The sequence below is a fragment of the Strongylocentrotus purpuratus genome, unplaced genomic scaffold (assembly GCF_000002235.5).
Source record: "Strongylocentrotus purpuratus isolate Spur 01 unplaced genomic scaffold, Spur_5.0 spur5_scaffold_3, whole genome shotgun sequence".
Classification (NCBI taxonomy): Eukaryota; Metazoa; Echinodermata; class Echinoidea; order Camarodonta; family Strongylocentrotidae; genus Strongylocentrotus; species Strongylocentrotus purpuratus.
Window position 1 is genome coordinate 12,911,153 of NW_022145609.1, and position 20,460 is coordinate 12,931,612.

At 38.3% G+C, this 20,460-nt stretch overlaps 1 protein-coding gene across 1 annotated transcript in view; it reads left to right on the top strand.

The window, feature by feature from the left end:
- Nucleotides 1-4,973: 4,973 nt before the first annotated feature.
- The window catches only part of LOC576096 (deleted in malignant brain tumors 1 protein-like), a 32,950-nt gene continuing 17,463 nt past the window's right edge, over nt 4,974-20,460 (top strand). The window contains exons 1-9 of the mRNA XM_030995736.1: nt 4,974-5,091; nt 6,211-6,540; nt 10,920-11,252; nt 11,719-12,051; nt 12,521-12,853; nt 12,926-13,258; nt 13,665-13,997; nt 14,436-14,771; nt 15,265-15,519. Of these exons, the coding sequence (XP_030851596.1) occupies nt 4,974-5,091; nt 6,211-6,540; nt 10,920-11,252; nt 11,719-12,051; nt 12,521-12,853; nt 12,926-13,258; nt 13,665-13,997; nt 14,436-14,771; nt 15,265-15,519 (2,704 nt within the window). The remainder of the gene's footprint in view (nt 5,092-6,210; nt 6,541-10,919; nt 11,253-11,718; nt 12,052-12,520; nt 12,854-12,925; nt 13,259-13,664; nt 13,998-14,435; nt 14,772-15,264; nt 15,520-20,460) is intronic.

Sequence of the window (20,460 nt, forward strand, 5' to 3'; positions counted from 1 at the left end):
GACGTATGCATTAAATTTGGTTACATTACGAGAATTGCCTATTGGCACTGCAAATGCAATATCTCCGTACTATACGTACGCGAACCCCGAAAAGCGAAACCGCGTATTGTAACGAGGGCGGTCTGTGTGCGACGGCCGTAACCCTCAGTGCTCTATGTCGGAGAAGGTCTGTCCGTTGCTGAGCTAAAACTCGCTAATGTCTTAGTATGGCGCATGTAATCGGGAGGGCTTTATTCCAAAGGATTACAAATGTACCCTGAATCATATTTAACATACATAGCATATAATTCGTTGTTCCCTCTAACATATATTTACCTCCAAAATTCAGATTTTACCTCGTGTCATGATATTTCAGCTTAAAATATACTTATGAAATACATGGTTCATTTATTGTCTTATATTGAACAACGAAATATACACTTTTTGTATACTAATTATATACACATTAGAGGATAGATTGTGCAGATGAGAAATACATTTTGCAATATCCAACTTGACGCTACCATATTTTGTTGTAATAAAAAAAGGGAATTCAGGCAGGAAAAGCTGCGAGTTAACTTGAGAGAAATGGAAAGAGCGTGAGCGGAGAAAGAGAAAGGAGGAGGAAGTGAGACCACTTTACAAACAATTGGGTATTGACTTGTAAGCTAGACATTGCATTTCAGGACGGTCCCGCACTCCGTAGGCCTATATATAGTATATTTAATGGAATATGATGCCTTTAATGTACACCAAGTTAGGAAATTCGCCATCATAGGCCATTGATATAAATTCACATTCGTTCAAAAGCAAAAGTACAGATGAGATGAGAATAAACTACAGTTTCTGCTGCACTTCCTGTGCTATAACACAACTCGCGTCGGTTTATGACTTGCGTGACAACCCATCTGAAACTCGTATACGTCGATGCGATGAATTCCTTTCGTTCAGGCTGATGCGTTTTTCCGAGACGTGCTTTCCTGGAGGTTACCGACAACTAGTACAGAAGTTACAATATCGTCCTTCTTCTTTTTAACCAAACATATAATTTCTCGACATAAAAGAACCTTTGAGGCACAGCTCGTGGCTGATCCCAGCCGTTTCTCACAAGAACAGGTTCCAAGAGGCGGCAGGAAAAGGGTAAACTGCACTGAACACTCCCCCAAAACTCACGCCGCTATTATATGCTAATATGTATATTACATACACAAAGTCAAAGAGAAAGGATGAAAGGGAAGAACTAGTTTCCATTTTAATACAGATGTAATATTGAAGAAAATATGCAAACAAGTACATTATCATCCTAAAACGGTTGAGCATTAGAGAGATATCCCCGTGTGGCTTAGCACAGACTTAAATGGTTACAATAAATGTACTTGATTCACAATCTGTGTTCATTTCCTATGATGCTTATACTACAAAAGAGCTACTTAAGATTTCTACGTTGAACCATATCTAAAAGTAGTTACGTTATGAAACACGATAACGTGGTTATTTCAAAAAGGCAAACAATCTTAGGCAGCTAAGCTCTGGGGCGAAAAAGAAGGGCACCTTGCATGGAACTTATCGCATTACATTAAAATATGCGGTTTCAATGGGCGTGTTCACACCGCAAGGGGGGACCGTGGGCGGACCATGGATCGCGCTATCGTAGCGCGACCCACGGTCCGCCCATTGGCATTCGCCGGATCCACACCGCAGTGAGATAGCGCGGTCTAACTGCACCCCCTTTTTGAGAGGTCCTGTTGTCATGACGCGTGACGTTCTGAATAGGCCATTTTCGTAATGTAACCAAATTTAATGCATACGTCTTTGTAAAGTGCCTCAATACAAATTATTTCATTCACCTGATAAGAATAATAGTATTTCAATAGACAGAATCCAAACTGCATACATTAGTTGTTGTCAGGTTGGACAAGCATTATGGCTTGACCTACCTATATAGCAACACTTAATATATGCAGTTGCATTCTGACTATTGAAATACTATTGTTCCTATCAGGTGAATGAAATAATTTGTATTGAGGCACCTCACAAACACTTATGCATTAAATTTGGTTACATTACGAAAATGGCCTATTGTACCGATTCAGATTCAGATCGCACCAAAATAGAATGAGTATAAAATTCCCCGCGTGTAGAACGATGAAATCCGGCGTGCTATCGTAGCTCGGGTTCACACCGGCAGAGAGGCTGTTCACACCGGCAGAGATAGCGCGGTCTAGCGCGCGCTAGACCGCGCTATCTCTGCGGTGTGGAAGGTACAACGTCGTTTCGGTCCGCCCCACAGCGAGCCACGGAGAGCCACGGCGAGCCAACACTGGAGCACCTCTTGGGGGTGGGCCACGAGAGATAGCGCGGTCTAGCGCGCTAGACCGCGCTATCTCTACCAGTGTGAACCCGAGCTACGATAGCACGCCGGATTTCATCGTTCTACACGCGGGAAATTTTATACTCATTCTATTTTGGTGCGATCTGAATCTGAATCGGTACAATAGGCCATTTTCGTAATGTAACCAAATTGAAGTGTTTGTGAAGTGCCTCAATACAAAGTATTTCATTCACCTGATAGGAATAATAGTATTTCAATAGTCAGAATGCAACTGAATATATTAAGTGTTGCTAGGTAGGTCAAGCCATAATGTTTGTCTAACCTGACAACAATTAATGTATGCAGTTTGGATTCTGTCTATTGAAATACTATTATTCTTATCAGGTGAATGAAATCATTTGTATTGAGGCACTTCACAAAGACGTATGCATTAAATTTGGTTACATTATGAAAATGGCCTATTCAACACTCCTAATTAGTAATAGCGCGCGAAATCTTTGTCCGCTCTGACCTCATGACGTCACGCGTCATGACAACAGGACCTCTCAAAAAAGGGGGTGCTACGATAGACCGCGCTATCTCATTGCGGTGTGGATCTGGCGAATGCCAATGGGCGGACCGTGGGTCGCGCTACGATAGCGCGATCCACGGTCCGCCCACGGTCCCCCCTTGCGGTGTGAACACGCCCAGAGATAGCGCGGTCTAGCGCGCGCTAGACCGCGCTATCTCTTGTGGACCACCCCCAAGAGGTGCTCCAGTGTTGGCTCGCCGTGGCTCGCTGTTGGGCGGACCGAAACGACGTTGTACCTTCCACACCGCAGAGATAGCGCGGTCTAGCGCGCGCTATCTCTGCGGTGTGGAAGGCACAACGTCGTTTCGGTCCGCCCAACAGCGAGCTACGGCGAGCCAAAACGGCGTGCCAGTACTGGAGCACCTCTTGGGGGTGGTCCACGAGAGATAGCGCGGCCTAGCGCGCGATAGAGCGCGCGCTAGACCGCGCTATCTCTGCCGGTGTGAACAGCCTCAATGATACTTTAGAAGAAAAAAAAAACAGTTTGAGCATCATATTATCGTCTTGGTCGAGCATCGACACGCTATATGCATAAGCATTACTAACCTAGTTATCAATGAATTACCTAGACTATAGTACCATGAGTACATATTTAATTCCCAACTGGGCGTAGTCAGTTTCTCATGAATGTAGGACCTGAACACTACAACGACCTCATCACCTCATCGCAGGTTTCCCTCGCGAGCTCGATCTGGGCTCGCCGTGGTACGAACAAATAAGACGCTACCCGGCAGGCTAGCTTTGCAAGAGTGTTGTTCTATGTTATTTAATAGGTACGAGAAATAGCTCCGCCTCTTCTACCAACGGCTCTTTACTAAATGTATAAAGGAATCCTGGTCCTGCTGGTTGTAGCTAGATGGAGTGGTCCTGCTTACACCTTTGTCCATACGTTCCGCGTATTAAGGTAGGAAATACGAGAGCCTATTACAAATGGCCAAGTTTTTGTTTAGTTTAGAGTGGAAAACATTGTGGATACAATAGTTTGAAAATGTTTTCCAACAAAAAATGGCACTTCCACTATGAAAAAAAGGAAAAGGGCATTTTGACGGATGTACGTCTTTAGGAAATGGATATTTCTCCATGAGGCAAAATCTTTCGACATATCCTCACGTGTAAGAAGAGGAACGACTGACTAGCTTGAGGAGATAAGACAAGCATGCAAGAGATGTCAGCTTTTTGCTTTTTCCGCACTTGCGAGAGAATGAATATTCAAATTCCATCCATGAACGACATGAACAATTCATTGAAATGTCATTGAGTAATTTTGGCCAATTTCGAACCATTGGCCAAATTTTGTTTGGTTACGAAAGCCTGGTCTGAAATATACTAAGTGCGCGCGCACGCATGCGTGACTTCTGAATTGGGTTCTGTTCAACGTGTATACATTAATACGATAATCTATCAAAGAGTACAACTCAATATAAATTGTGACTCGGATCTCGTGATGAAAGGTCTAGTGTCTAGTCACCTTCAACCAGTCGTTAGGGTATCATGACATGATATATTGTCGGAAGCTCCATGTTACCACACAAAATGAATAGATTCGCAATATTATGAATGACCTTGGCTTGGTCCGACTTCTCTAAAACCCTACCAACCTATATCTTTAATTTTCTGCCTTTTCCACGAATAATTCATACACATAGTTATAACAGGAAACATATAAACAGAGAAACTCCAAGCTTGTTTGACAAATGTCAGCAGTCTGGAAGCTATTTTAACCGCTGCCCCCCCCCCCCCCCCCCCTCCAAAAAATGTCCAGCAACGCGCTCGTTAGCTATCACAGTTTTACGATCTAAATGACCTGATTCTTTTGTTATCATATTTTCTAATGAAAACGAGGGGCAACGGATCCGTTTCAGAAAAAGGTTAATTCTTACTTTCGTTCTGCGTCACAATAAACCACTTTGGATAATTTACAATTAAATGGAGTTTTTCGGAAACTCATCGACAATATTCTACCTAGATATACGTCTTATAAATTGCTCCAACAATGCTTAAGGAAGAGTGGAGGTCTTGTACGGTGGATCGTGGATGACCGTTTGTGGTGGTTACTACTGGAATCTGTTAACCGCAAGGGTAATATGTAGAATGCTGTGGTTCGACGGTGCCCTGGACGCGCCACGATCGGCTAGGTTTGGTCAAGGTTCTGGTGATATTCTTGGTGTCAACTGCTGGGGAACAGAAGACAGCCTGTTAGACTGTCACAGTGTGTGGCTTGACTCTTCTTGTGGTCATCACAGGGATGCGAGTACCGTGTGTTACTTAGGAGGTATGAACTCTTTTGGACATGAGGAATCGACTAGTCGTCATTTTAAATGGCATACTGTTAACATCGCAATACAAAACACAGATTATCTTGAGCTTGTATGATCATACACTTACTTTTTTTCCTATCATTGCTACAAAATCAATTACTAAAATCTAAGGAAAAGGTTTTATCACATTCTATGACTGCGTTTGACTTTTACAATTTGTCTAGGCATTCATTGAATGCTGGCTAACATGCAGTCATATTGCTTTTAAGTTTCCGTACTCATAATAATATATGTATATTTAAGTTCATACACTTTTTCATCAGTTACTGACAGTAAATGCTCGGTCAGACAACGCGCGGCAAAACCTCGGCTTTAAATATATATATATATATATATATATGACGTAAGGTGCGTCCTTTGGTGCGCACAGTTGCCATTCATTTACACGCCATTTCTGAACAAGCCTTTAGTGATTTTTCTTACGTTTCATGAATGATTTTGAAGAGGGCCACGCACAAGGGGTAACTTTTAATCGGGGCACTGCTTCTGCCACAGGAGGGACATTGTTGTTCTCTTAGGATTTGTAGCAGGAGGGGCATTTTCTCGATCTATTATGTTCACCTACATGAAGAATTGGTTTTGCTTTCATAAAAAATTGTTATCGGACAAAGCAACCAAACTACTTTAAAAAAATTACTTACGAAAAGAGTAAGATTAAAAATGCCTTGAAATCGCTTTGAGATTACTAGAAAAAAATGATGACGATTTGAACCCTCAAAGGAAAAAAAGGCGCCTTAAAGCCAATGCATTACAACATTGGTAAATAGAGGCAAACCTATGATTTGACATGGTTTATTCAATTTCATAGGAGATGTTTGTAGTTATGAAAAAAGCTGCATTGTGTTTATTGTTCTAAATGGATGATATCGAAACGTGAATAATGATACTAAAAAATGTACATTTTCGCAATCCATGTATAATCATTTCCACAAAAGTAGCCAAAGCTGTGTGTAAATATTGTATCCTTACACTATTACAAACGAATTACGTTTCTTAAAATTCATTTTTAGCCCATCCGAATCCATTTCAAGTTTGTCTTGTCGGTGGGTCTAACGATGCTGAAGGAAGAGTAGAGGTACTGAACGATGGATCCTGGGGAACTATCTGTGACAACAGCTGGGAATTGAGAGACGCGAGGGTAGTTTGCAGAATGATGGGGTTTAATGGAGCCTTGGACGCACCGACAACTGCTAGTTTTGGTCAGGGCTCTGGTCGTATTCTACTAAATTATGTCAGCTGTGAGGGATCTGAAGACAACCTAGCAGAATGTGCTCATGCAGGAATTGGACTTAACCCATGCAGTCATACAAAGGATGCAGGAGCCATTTGCTACTCAGGAAGTATGTTTTCTCTCTATTTGTGGAAAAGTGTTACACATTTTAAGTTTCATATTAAACCTGCTTTTCACAACCTACTACACATATATCTATATATATATGTGTATGTTGTCGATTTCCTGGACATACATGTAAAAAGCTGGTGCTCAAGCAAATCGAGCTTATTGATAAAGAGGGACTTGAAGCGCTCTTTAGCAAAGCTTGATTTGGAGCTTGCATCCAAATTTGGTTAATAAATCATGTAGGAAAAGCGTAAATCTGCTTTGCACTGTATTTTAGTATTATTAGGAGATACATCACTACTTTTAAACCATCAATGCCCCTTTCTTCTTTAAATTTGCTGTTAGACCCAATGTACAATTTAAGGTTTCTTACTTGGTATGCCAGGGTATTGAATACTAGGTCTCATGCAAGGTAGCACAGCAACCAGTGTAGTAGCTGGGGATTATGGAATTGTGTAAAACAAATTGTATTCACCGCCCCCCCTCCACTCAGACTTATATCTGCATTATTTTAACAGGTGGCAAAAAATATCCTTAAGGGAGCAAACTAGAAAGACATTCCAAAGTTAAAGGTAAAGACCAGTTATAGTCATGCGATTGCATTGTGAAAGAAACGTTGTGGAATCGATCAGAAAAGGTTGATCATCTAGCATCTAGCATCTGCAAGGTTCTGGAATCATCAAAATGATAAGAAATTTGGCCAATTCTTCGTAAAGTTACAAGCACTATACACAGAAAGATGTATATGGGACTACCCTATATCTCTCACATACCATGAGAGAAACAAATTTACCAAATATATGAATTAGTAGGCGGTTTCCCGGCAAATTGTTATAATCATGTATTAGTCAAAACATATTCTTTTACATGATTGGTAATTAGAGCTTCCATTTCATTTTTTTTTGAAATTCGGGCATTTTCAATACTGGTCTTTACCTTTAAGATTTCCTTCAGATATTGAAACATTTTGCAAGTGTAATTTTAAAATATATGTATATTATCCTATTTTTGTTTTGTTTTTTTGTTTTTTTGGGGGGGGGGGGGGGGGGGGGGGCGCAGTATCAAAATCAGGCCGGAGCAACTCAAAGGCTTATTTTAAGGAGCGTAGGAATGACGATGGCATTCTCTTTGTTCTTCTTTTTTAATCTGCATCGTCCCTTTGAAGAGCTGTTTATAAGTTATTTTATATAGCGGGGTTAAAATAACGACATCCTAAAGTTACCTTTTGCCAGGGTTCACTGCGAATGAGCTTTAGACAACTGTTGCTTTTATTATCTTAATCCTAATGCAGTTTACCTTGCGTATTGGGGGCGCATATGACGTATTTTTTCGCGCCCTCTATTTTGCTTTTTTTTTAAAATGTCCCCTTCAAATGCCGCCCGCGTCAATTTTAGCTCCAGAAGGGCATTATGTTATATGGTTGGAACGAAATGTGATCACTTCGATGGGACGAGTTTTTGTCAGGGGAGACATTAAATATCATTCATAAAAGCAAGATTTGACTTGTACTTAGGCATGTTGGGGAAGGGGGTGATCAGCAGTGAAGAAAGCAAACACAGATGTAGACCTATATATCTATCAAAAAAAGGCATCTGTTTTGACATGAATGAGGACAAACGAGGGTCACAAAAAGGGCAGATTTTACGTCAGAACACTTCTTCTGTAACGGGAAGGACATTGTGTGGTAGCAGGGGGGGGGGGGGGGGGGTTCTTGATCTATTATGTTCACCTACATGTAAAATTGGTATTGCTTACATAGCAAAGTGCTAAATACTTAAACAAATTACTTGAGAAAATGTTAAGATTATTAATGCAATGAAAAAAAATAACAGCGCTTTGGATCCTCAAGGCAAAAAACAAAGGCAATGAGATTAAAAACGGGCCTGAAGGTGACTTACGGTCAATGCACTACAACACTGATATATATAAAGGCATAGCTATGATTTGAAATAGTTTATTCAATTCAAATGAGATGTTTGCAGTTTAAAAAAAAAACTGTATTGTATTTTTTTTTTTACAAATGACATTTAAACGTAAATAACGATACTGACTGCTTAACATAAAGTGATTTTATACTTTTCAAAGATCGATTACTTTTGCCTTTTCCGATTTTATAATTCTCGCTATCGCCAATATTTGCCAGGATGTAGCCTCTCGGACGTAATTTCGAGCCACTTCCGGGACTTACATAATTCCCGTGTACGATAGCGCGGGGGCGGTAAACGTATGATGCATGCGCATTGAACGTATGTAAGCGTCCGGAAGCTATTTCCAGGTTTACTCAGTTTTTGTGACAGTAGCCCTGAAAACCAAGAGAAAGATACTCCAAATCATATCGACGACCAGATTGAATAAACAATGGAAGCCCCTCCTCGCGACTTCGAGAAAATGACGGGCTCAACTTTAGAATACCCTACCAAAACTCATCATTTACGTTGGTCGTTCAATGAGCCAACAGACACCTTTAATGTTATCTTGTCCATTAGTATTCTACACGAGTTTTTTTTTATTTGCAAAAGAACACAACCAAAGAAAGTTTACTTTATTATTTATATGCCTCTACTTGCTCTTGCCCATCATACATCCAAATATCATGTTCATCCAAGCGTGAACACATACCACACAACAATGGTACTAAATGGTTTGGGATAAAACACTCTTTCATACGATGTATAATAATTTACTGTACATAGATGATTTTTAAAATAATTAGCAATTTTCTAGGTGTAAACTTTCTTTTGACTGACATGGTATAGAACTATTGAAAACGTGTATAACACTGGGTAAAAATCTGAATCTCGCCCTGCGTGTGCGTGGTATACATAAACGTAAGCCAGATCTGATGAAGAAAAAAAACAAATCCAAAGAGTGCGTCAGATCGTTTCTGATGGCAGGTGCCCTTTGATCATCCGTTGTCAGGGGATGAGCGGAGTCCCACCAATCACGTGTTTCGCAGCTTTTAAGTAACCTGATATCCCAGTAACTTCAGCATACTGTAAAATGCTAGTTATAGATTTTGAGCAAAGAATCAATGGCAACCGAAGAATAGCTAGTTCAATGCTGAGCTGCCAAAAAGTTTGTATTCGCCGTTAATGAAACAACTATCACGCAATTGTTGTCTTGTAGCCCATCCGAATCCATTTCAAATTCGTCTTGCCAATGGATCGAATGATACTGAAGGCAGAGTAGAGGTACTGTACGATGGATCCTGGGGAACTATCTGTGATTCATGGTGGGATCTGAGAGACGCGAGGGTGGTTTGTAGAATGCTGGGGTTTGATGGAGCCTTAGACGCACCGAGATCTTCACGGTTTGGTCAAGGCTCTGGTCGTATTCTACTAAATGATGTCAATTGTGACGGAAATGAAGACAACTTAGCTGACTGTGCTCATGCAGAGATTGACCTAAACTCATGCAGCCATACAAGTGACGCAGGAGCCATTTGCTACACAGGAGGTACATTTTCTTCTCTCGTATAACAAAGTTTTGTTCAACTAAACGTGCTGTGAATTGTTTGCATGCTTAATGAATGAATATCAAAAATCTCAAGAGCTAAGTGACTTAAAACTGAATAATCCTTCGCATTTGATGTGCAAATGGTCTAAACAATCAACAACAACTTGAAATTTACCCCCCCCCCGAACAAAAGAGAAGAAAAAAAAAAGGAAGAGATTTTTCTAGTTTTATAGGTCTATTTTTAATTACCATCAAATGCAACCACACCATATTCCGTAATTCTATAACCAGACGTATTTTTATGGCAAGCCCTTTTAACATTTATTCATCTTTCTTAATATCAAGAATTCATTTCTTGATTACAAGAATTTTTTTTTTTTATATCAAGAATTCAATTCTTGATATCTTAACGCAAGACTATTGCGAGAATTATTTGGATATCGAGCGCAAAAGTATTGCACGAATTCACAATTTATTTCGAGCGCAAGAGTTGTGTAAAAATTCATTCTGATTTCGAACGCAAGAGTTGTGCAGAAATTCATTCTGATTTCGAATATGATATCAAGATATGATTTTCTGTTGTAAAGCAATGGTAATTCTTGATATCAAGAATTCATTTCTTTATATGAAGAATTTAATTCTTGACATCAAGAAATAGGAATATATGTTAAAACGGCTTGCCATACAATTTCTTTAATATTCTTTTTTCTTCAGCACAAATGATTTTAAGCCGAAAATGTTTTGGTGGATCATTAAAATTATTCAAAACATTTTCGTATACCTCAGTATTATCAGTTTAATGTGTTGATGATAGGATTTCTTAATACAAATAATCTTTCTTCAAATTTCTTTTACAATTATATTCAAAGCTAATATAACATTAGCCAAAATGCTATCCCATACGTCTTTCCTATTTACGTGTAGCCAATCCAACCCCATTTGATGTTCATCTGATTGGTGGATCAAATGAAGCTGAAGGCAGAGTAGAAGTATTGTACGATGGATTATTGGGAACTATATGTGATGACAGTTGGGATCTAAGAGACGCAAGAGTAGTTTGCAGAATGCTGGGGTTTGATGGAGCCTTGGAAGCACCGAGATCTGCTAGGTTTGGTCAGGGCTCTGGTCGTATTCTGCTAACGGATGTCATTTGTGAGGGAACAGAAGACAACCTGGCAGACTGTGCTCACCGAGGAGTTGGAGATTATACTTCATGCAGTCATGCCAAGGATGCAGGCGTCATTTGTTATTCTGGAGGTAGGTTTCTCTGGTCCATATTCTATAGAATGAAAGTCCTGAGTCGATCTATGAAGACTAAATGGAGCAGGAATTCCAAAACACAGAATTGGATATGAAGGACTTTTTAAAAATAGTCAAGTCGAGTGCTTTTCATACTATTTACGACAATGGAGGGGGAAAACCCTCTTACGGCTGATATACGCAATTTTAATTTCGACCAGATATCCAGTGAAATGACATCGAAGTAGCTGCGTAGTTTCCCGCTGGATAATTACCGATTTATTTCCAATGAAATAATAGAGAAGAATGACAACTGTATTGTGTTCGTTTCACCCCAACGGTACAAAGAGAAAACACCGAATTGTTGGCATTTCACCCATTAATTCACTTTCATTAGTTATCCAGGCAAAAGATTAGGTTTATTTCGCAAACATTCGCAAAATTATAAAAAGGTAAACTCGTATAAAAATAATTTTCTCCCCAGCACATCCTCAGCCATTTCAAGTTCGTCTGATTGGAGGGTCTAACGATGCTGAAGGAAGAGTAGAGGTCACACACGATGGATCCTGGGGAACTATCTGTCATTTAGGCTGGGATCTGAGAGACGCGAGGGTGGTTTGTAGAATGCTGGGGTTTGATGGAGCCTTGGAAGCACCGAGATCTGCTAGGTTTGATCAGGGCTCTGGTCGTATTCTTCTAAAGAATGTCAACTGTGAGGGAACAGAAGACAACCTGGCAGACTGCGCTCATGGGGGAGTTGGAGATTATACTTCATGCAGTCATGCCAGGGATGCAGGCGTCATTTGTTATTCTGGAGGTAGGTTTCTCTGGTCCATATTCTATAGAATGAAAGTCCCGAGTCGATATATGAAGACTAAATGGAGCAGGAATTCCAAAACTCAGAATTGGATATTAAGGACTTTTTGTTTAAAATTCAAGTCGAGTGCTTTTCATACTATTTACGACAATAGAGGGGAAAACCCTCTTACGGCTGATATACGCAATTTTAATTTCGACCAGATATCCGGTGAAATGACATCGGAGTAGCTGCATAGTTTCCCTCTGGATTATTACTGATTTATTTCCAATAAAATGATAGAGAAGAATGACAACTGTATTTGTGTTCATTTCACCCTAACGGTGCATAGAGAAAACATCGAATCGTTAGCATTTTACACCTGAATTCATTATCATTAGTTATCCAGGCAAAAGATCGGGTATATTTCATAAACATTCGCAACATTTGAAAAAAGGTAAACTAGTATAAAAAATACTTTTCTCCTCAGCCCATCCTCAGCCATTTCAAGTTCGTCTGATTGCTGGGTCTAACGATGCTGAAGGCAGAGTAAAGGTTATGCATGAAGGATCCTGGGGAACTATCTGTCATTTAGGCTGGGATCTGAGAGACGCGAGGGTGGTTTGTAGAATGCTGGGGTTTGATGGAGCCTTGGAAGCACCGAGATCTGCTAGGTTTGGTCAGGACTCTGGTCGTATTCTGCTAAAGGATGTCAACTGTGAGGGAACAGAGGGCAACCTGGCAGACTGTGCTCATCGAGGAGTTGGAGATTATACTTCATGCGGTCATGTCAGGGATGCAGGCATCATTTGTTATTCTGGAGGTAGGTTTCTCTTTTACAAAATAATTCATTTGTATTAGTAATTCAGGCAAATGATCAGGGATTTTTCATAAACATTCGCAAAATTTGAAAAAAGGTCAACTAGTATAAAAATACTTTTCTCCTCAGCCCATCCCCAGCCATTTCAAGTTCGTCTGATTGGAGGGTCTAACAATGCTGAAGGAAGAGTAGAGGTCACGCATGAAGGATCCAGGGGAACTATCTGTAATTTAGGCTGGGATGTGAGAGACGCGAGGGTGGTTTGCAGAATGATTGGATTCGATGGGGCCTTGGAAGCACAGGGGTCTGCTAGGTTTGGTCAAGGCTCTGGTCGTATTCTTCTATTTAATGTCGGTTGCGATGGAACAGAAGAAAACCTTGCAGACTGCGCTCATACAGAGATTCAACGTTTCTCATGCAGTTATACAAATGATGCAGGCGCTGTTTGTTATTCAGGAGGTAGGTTGTTTCATTTTTATTTTTTTTGTTGTTAGGTATTTGAGTAAATAATTCTAACTTATTCGCTTGCATATACCCATGCAGGTATATTTTGCTATTCCTTTGGTCGATCATTGATGTTAATTGACTTACAAGAATTACAAGAAAGCTTGCTTAATCCGACGTCTCACCTATAATCTTGTTTTCATGGTCAAGAGATTGCTCTTCTACAGATATTTCTGATCAGGTAAAATGCTGTTAACCAATCCATGTACTTTAGTGTGTTTTTTAAAGAGGGGCACAAGATTACATTTCTTGCAAGAGTATGTACATTTTACCTGATAGACCTAATCTGCTTTTTATCCTTACCATTCAGTAAACACAACAGAACCATTTCAAGTTCGTCTTACCAATGGAACCACCGATTCAGAGGGCAGGGTGAAGGTTTTGTATAAGGGAAGCTGGGGAACTATTTGCGATGATAGCTGGGATCTAAGAGACGCAAGAGTAGTTTGTAAAATGCTTGGATTTGACGGAGCTTTAGCCGCACCTGGTAGTGCTACGTTTGGTGCCGGAAGCGGTAAAATCTTGTTTGATGACGTTGGATGCAAGGGCACAGAAGACACCCTTGCTGAGTGCTACCATCGAGGGTTTGGAGTCAACAACTGTGAACATGATAGTGATGCTGGTGTCATTTGTTTTATAGAAGGTACGTTGTGTATTTTAAATTGTTAGTGTTCATTTATACTAGTCGTCAGCCAAAATGGAGTTACGGGAAGGTATCTTAGATATAAAAAAAATACCTTCCATTGGTCATAAGCATGATTCCTACGGTTAGGCTCAGTTAAATAGTTTAAACATAATATAAAATCGAACAAAATGGTTCGTTTGGCATTTTTGTCGATTGGTAACACTTCAGTGACTTGTGCTTATAAATATGTAAACCTTATGCACAAATGTTTGTGTTGACTATTAATGTTTCATGCATGGACTACCTTTTACGAATATTAATCTTTGTCATACATCCTGCTATTATTTTTTGTAGAGGGTGTCAGTAATTTGTTTAAAATAAATTTAATGGCAACTGAATAAATTGTTTGTACACACTTTTGTCAATGATAAAATACACTTCATCTGGACCCTCTAGATCCATTTCAAGTTCGTCTTGTCGATGGATCTAACGATGCTGAAGGAAGAGTAGAGGTACTGCACGATGGATCCTGGGGAACTATCTGTGATGACTGGTGGGATCTAAAAGACGCGAGGGTGGTTTGCAGAATGCTAGGGTTTAACGACGCATTGGCTGCACCTATTTCTGCAAGGTTTGGTCAAGGACCTGGCCAAAGTCTTCTGACATATGTTCGTTGTAAGGGAACAGAAGATCACTTGGCAGCTTGTTTTCACGCAGGTGTAGGAAGTTCTCATTGTAGTCATGGTAGTGATGCTGGCGCCTCTTGCTCCGTGGGAGGTAAGCTTTTCAAATCATGATAGAATAAGGAAATTCTGATCGTCAACATTTTCTATCCTGGCTGGATAGGCATATGCTTCTTGATTTGATACTGTCCATACCTTTCCGGTGCCAATGAATTAGAGAATTTCATATTCATAAAACTGTCAGAATTATTTATGTTCTACAAATGTCTACAAGTGTTCCTGTAGATTAATCTTTTTCTTTTATAATTGCGATGTGAGATCTTGTTAACATTTTATTTAAAGGGGATAACCTAAAATTGCAATACAAATCCGTCATTATTTTTTTACTTACAAATTTGTCGAAATATCAAGCTGTGGTCAAAATGCTCACTAGCGAATATTCATTAGAAGTGTTCGTCAATTTCCACCAAGGATTTCCAAAATACTGTTCTATGAAAGAATTCGTTTGTAATTGCGTTGATAATCGCTAAATATTTATAATTCTCTTTGATAGGGTCAATATCACCGTAACCCACCCTGTATTTGTTTGCTATACATTTTAGTTCAACTTGATAATGGAGCCGATGGATATGAAGGAAGAGTTGAGATACTACACGAAGGGTCTTGGGGAACTGTTTGCGACGATTCATGGGACCTGAACGACGCTAAAGTTGTGTGTCGACAGTTAGGATTTGATGGGGCTTTAGCTGCTCTACCCCAAGCAAGATTTGGTCAGGGTTCTGGTGATATCTTTCTGGATGGTGTTCAGTGCAATGGAACAGAAACCAACCTCAAAGACTGCAAGCATAAGGGGATAGGTGTTCATAATTGTATACACAAAGAGGATGCCAGTGTCATATGTAGACATGGAGGTAATACCATGAATCCGTCATTAAAAAAAAAAAAAGCAAAAACAACTGGATACAGATCGTCTACAACGAAAAGAAGAGGCCTAAATTATATTTTTTAATCACGGTAATCGAACACCCGGGTAACGTCATTATGCATTCAAAACACAACTTCCCTAATATATCTTGCCATTTTAGTCCGTCACTCGATATTAGGAAAAAAATTCAAGCATGGAATTTTAGGAAAACTTAAGACAGTAAAATAGACATCTTAAAAGTTAAATGTTAGAACAAAAGAATTTCAAATAAAATAAATACTGCCAAAGGCTTTGAGAAAAAATGTAGGTTCCCTTTTTACGAATCAATTGTATGCAATGTTTGGGAAAGACCTGTTTTTTTATTCATTTTTTTTTTGCAATCCCTACATTCTTTTCATTCCATGAATATTTATCGGTACAAATTTGGTTTCTTCATCTTTCTAGGTTTGACGAATTACTCGGACTTGATTAACTCTGATGAAATACCTTCTGCGTACACAACCAAGCTCTTGCAAATTGGACATGAAACTGCGACAGTTCCACCAAAAATGCAAGGACAAAACTTCAGCACACCGCGACATCCGGTTTACACGAGTAAAATTGGAAATTTAAAATCAACTGCATTCCCAATTCTACTAGTTGATTTCAGAATGATAATTTTAATTGGACTGTGTATTTTATTATTAAGCTGCATTCTGATCGCATCACTTGGATACTGTATTCATAGGTTTAAAAAGAGAATGGCTGCTAGGAATTTAGATACTGAAATATATATGGACGTAACGAATATGTCATCAATGCACGCTCTGTCACATGTTACTGGTTACCAAGCATTGAACATTGCCCCTAAATTACCTGAAAGGCGGAAAAGTGATGTTTTTGGTCACCATTATGAATCAAATATACAAAAAATAAAAGATAATCATGATGGTGATTTAGAAGAGGACCACGAGTATGCGGACATGAAAACTGTTTACCAAACACCTCAAACTGATAAGGACCTGGACATAGACGGTTATCTCCTTCCGAACACAGAAAAACCTTTAAACGATAGAAAGTCGGTATCAGATAAGAGAAAACCTTCTGATGAAAAAGCAGGAACGGGGTCATTATCTCAAGGCATGAAGGAAAATATGAAAAACGATTACATGGAAATGAAAACGGTTTACCAAAAGCCGAAAACGGGGACGGACATAGATCCTAATGGATACGTCCTTCCAAACGCAATGCCTTCGTTGAAAGATGATGATACAGTAACATATGAACTAACTCGTGACAATAACGAAAAGGAATCGAACCCCGAAATCGCTTGTACCGGAGGTGAAGGAAAGGTCTCCTTACCGGAAGACACGTCACAAAAAGAGATGCATAAGTACATGGACATGAAAACTATTTACCATACACCTCAAACTGATAAGGACTTGGACATAGACGGATATCTCCTTCCGAACACGGAAATACCTTTAAACGATGGAAAGTCGGTATTAGATAAGAAAAACGGTGGTTGCAAAATGGACATGCCAAAACCTTCTGATGAAAAAGCAGGAACGGGGTCTTTATTTCATGGCATAAAGGAAAATATGAAAAATGATTATATGGAAATGAAAACGGTTTACCAAAAGCCGAAAACGGGGACGGACATAGCTCTTGATGGATGCGTCCTTCAAAACACAATGCCTTCATTGAACGATGGTGATACAGTAACATATGAACTAACTCGTGAAAATCATGACAAGGAATCGAACATGGAAATCGCTTGTACCAGAGGTGAAGGGAAGGTCCCTTTACCGCAAGACACGTCACAAAAAGAGATACAAGAGTACATGGATATCAAAACTGTTTACCAAGGTCCTGCAACAGGAACCAACACAGATCTCGATGGGTATCTTCTTCCAAGTGCTATGCTAGAGACTGGATCTTTCCGGAACAATATTACAGCAGCATCAAATGGACGCTCTGATGAAAACAGGGACAATTAATTTTGGAAATGTATTTTAACGGTACCACATGAGGAAAGGATCTCGGCAATTCAAGGAAAAGAAAGATCGCAAAGTATTGGCACTAGAAAAGAAGAAGGGAGATTGTTGTATTATCAACTATCGGAAGCGCAGTTGAAGGGAAGTGTCGAGGTGATAGGTGTCCTGTAGGATGGATAGACAACATCATGAATTTGGAGGATGGAATTAGAGTAGCGACAGTGAATACGTGAGAGAGGATCCGGCGGCCCAGAGGGGCTATGACATTACATCCTAGTAGTATGTATTTTAAAGAACGTGATAATAATCGGGGATTCCAGTAAACCAACCTACGAAACAACGTGACAGCTATATGAATGTACCATCCTGAGGGAGTGCTTTCCAGACAAGAGGTGCAATATGTTTAAAAGAAAAGGACCCAAAGTTTGTTGTACATTTGAATATATGAAATTTCTCTCTATGACGAGTGTTATAGCTATGGATTTTATTGTTAAAAGTTAATAGCACTTGCAGATTTTCAGGCAGTGATATGTAAACATATCTAAAGAGCATTAATCCTACTAAATACTTATTAAGCTGATATATATCAAGTACTTTCAGTTTGAGAAATAAAGGTTTAGAGTGTGCATGGAAATCAGATAAAGTACAGCATCTAACTACTCTCTTTTGTAATTTTAAAAGTTTATCTAACTTTGATGGATATGTAATTCCCCAAACAATATTTCCATAACTAAGATAAGGCAAAACTAATGTATCATATAGCAGAATAAGAATTTCTTTGGGTAAGAGATAACGTAGTTTGCTATTGATACCAACACCTTTTGAAGTCTTATTAGTTACCGCAAGAATTTGGCTATTCCAAGATAAGTCTTCATCAATTACAATACCTAAAAAATTGGTAAAAATGACTCGTTTTATATCGAGTTTGTTGATTTTAACTACCAGATCATGTGCATTGTTTCTGTTACTTTTTAAATTATAGAAGTACATATATACAGGTTTTTCTACATTAATAGATAGGTTATTTAAATTGAACCATGTAGATACATTTTGTAGTTCAGTATTACGCATAATTTGTAACTGCGTAATATCATTATGACTAATCAAAATGTTGGTATCATCAGCAAAAATTACAAGTTTAAGAACAGATGAGCAATTGGAAAGATCATTAATATAGAGTAAAAAAAAGCAACGGACCCAGGATTGAACCCTGTTGTACACCACACACAATTTGTAAATTATTTGAAGTAACATCGTTGAAATATACCACTTGCCTTCTATTTGTTAAATAATTCTCAAACCAAGTTAAAACAAGCCCGCGAAATCCATAATTTCTTAACTTATAAAGCATTATATTATGATCAATTGTGTCAAAAGCTTTGCTTAAATCTAAAAATATTCCGAAAGTGTGACATTTTTTTGCAAAACATGAAATCAAATAATTATGCAAATCAATCAATGCCATTTCAGTCGATCTATTTTTCCTAAAACCATATTGGCATGAATTCAATATTACATTATCACTAAGGAAACTATGAACACGTGTAAATACAATTTTTTCCAATACCTTTGAGAAAAAAGGTAATATAGAAATTGGTCTGTAATTCAATATATTGCGGTTATCCCCCCTTTTGTACACTGGGATTACCTTTGCAATTTTTAGATTTGTAGGAACTATTCCAGTTGATAATGCAAGATTGAAGATATAAAGTAACGGTTTGGTTATGTAAAATATAACTTTCTTTACAAAAATGGAACTTATGTTATCAATACTTGTGCTTTTACTCTTCTTTAGTCCGCTGACAATATTGATTAATTCGTTTTCAGTAACAGGTTTAAAATATAATGACTTTTCGCAGGGAGGTGGTAAAAAAGATTGATAAGATATGTCACTATCAACTGGAATAGTACTTGACATGGATGGACCAATGTTGATAAAAAAGTTATTAAATATATCGGAAATATCTTTACTATCATATATGGCACGACCATCTACATAGAAGCTAGCAGGTGTTTTATTTAAAGATTTACCGAGAATATCTCGAATAACATCCCAAGTTTTTTTCATATTACCTTTATGTTTTTTAAATTCATTGAAATAATGTAATCTTTTGACTTCTTTTAGACATTTAGTTACACTATTTCGACAATTGTTTATATCTCATCTTGTTATTGTTTGATGGATGTTTACAATATAATTTATACATTATGTTCTTTTTATTTACCATCTTTAACACTTTATTTGTCATCCAAGGTTTTTTACAAATTGTATGTTTTTTTAGAGAAATATTTTTTACTAAGAAGTTTTTCTCATATTTGGACAGAAATTGTTTCAAAAAGTGTTGATAAGCTATAACGGCATTTGAACAAATATACACATCTTCCCAGACTGTGTTATCTAGATCTTGCATGAAACAATTTATGTTTTTTTTTTATTAATAACATATCTATGAATATTATTATTATTTGTATTATGATGAAGGTTTTGGTTAGCCGTTATCTGAAATACTGGTAAATGGTCGGTCACATCAGTGTAAAATATACCCGATGAAATATTAGAAGATAAATTATTTGTAAAAATATTATCTATAAGAGTAGCGCTAGTTTCTGTTATACGTGTGGGTTTATCGATTAATGGTAAGAACGATGATGCATATAATACATTCAAAAATTCATTTACATATTGTTGACTATACATTTATAAATTTATATTGTAATCACCCATTATATACACCAGTTTATTTTCATGTCGAATTGCCTTTTCGTGTTTGATCGCCGCAGCTTTAAAACATTTAATCTTTATCGTTTGTTAAAATTTCTTTGAAGTTTGTGGATCTATATTTCTCGTTTTTCATTAAACCTCGTGTCAGAACCATTCGTTATTTTTATGTCACTTT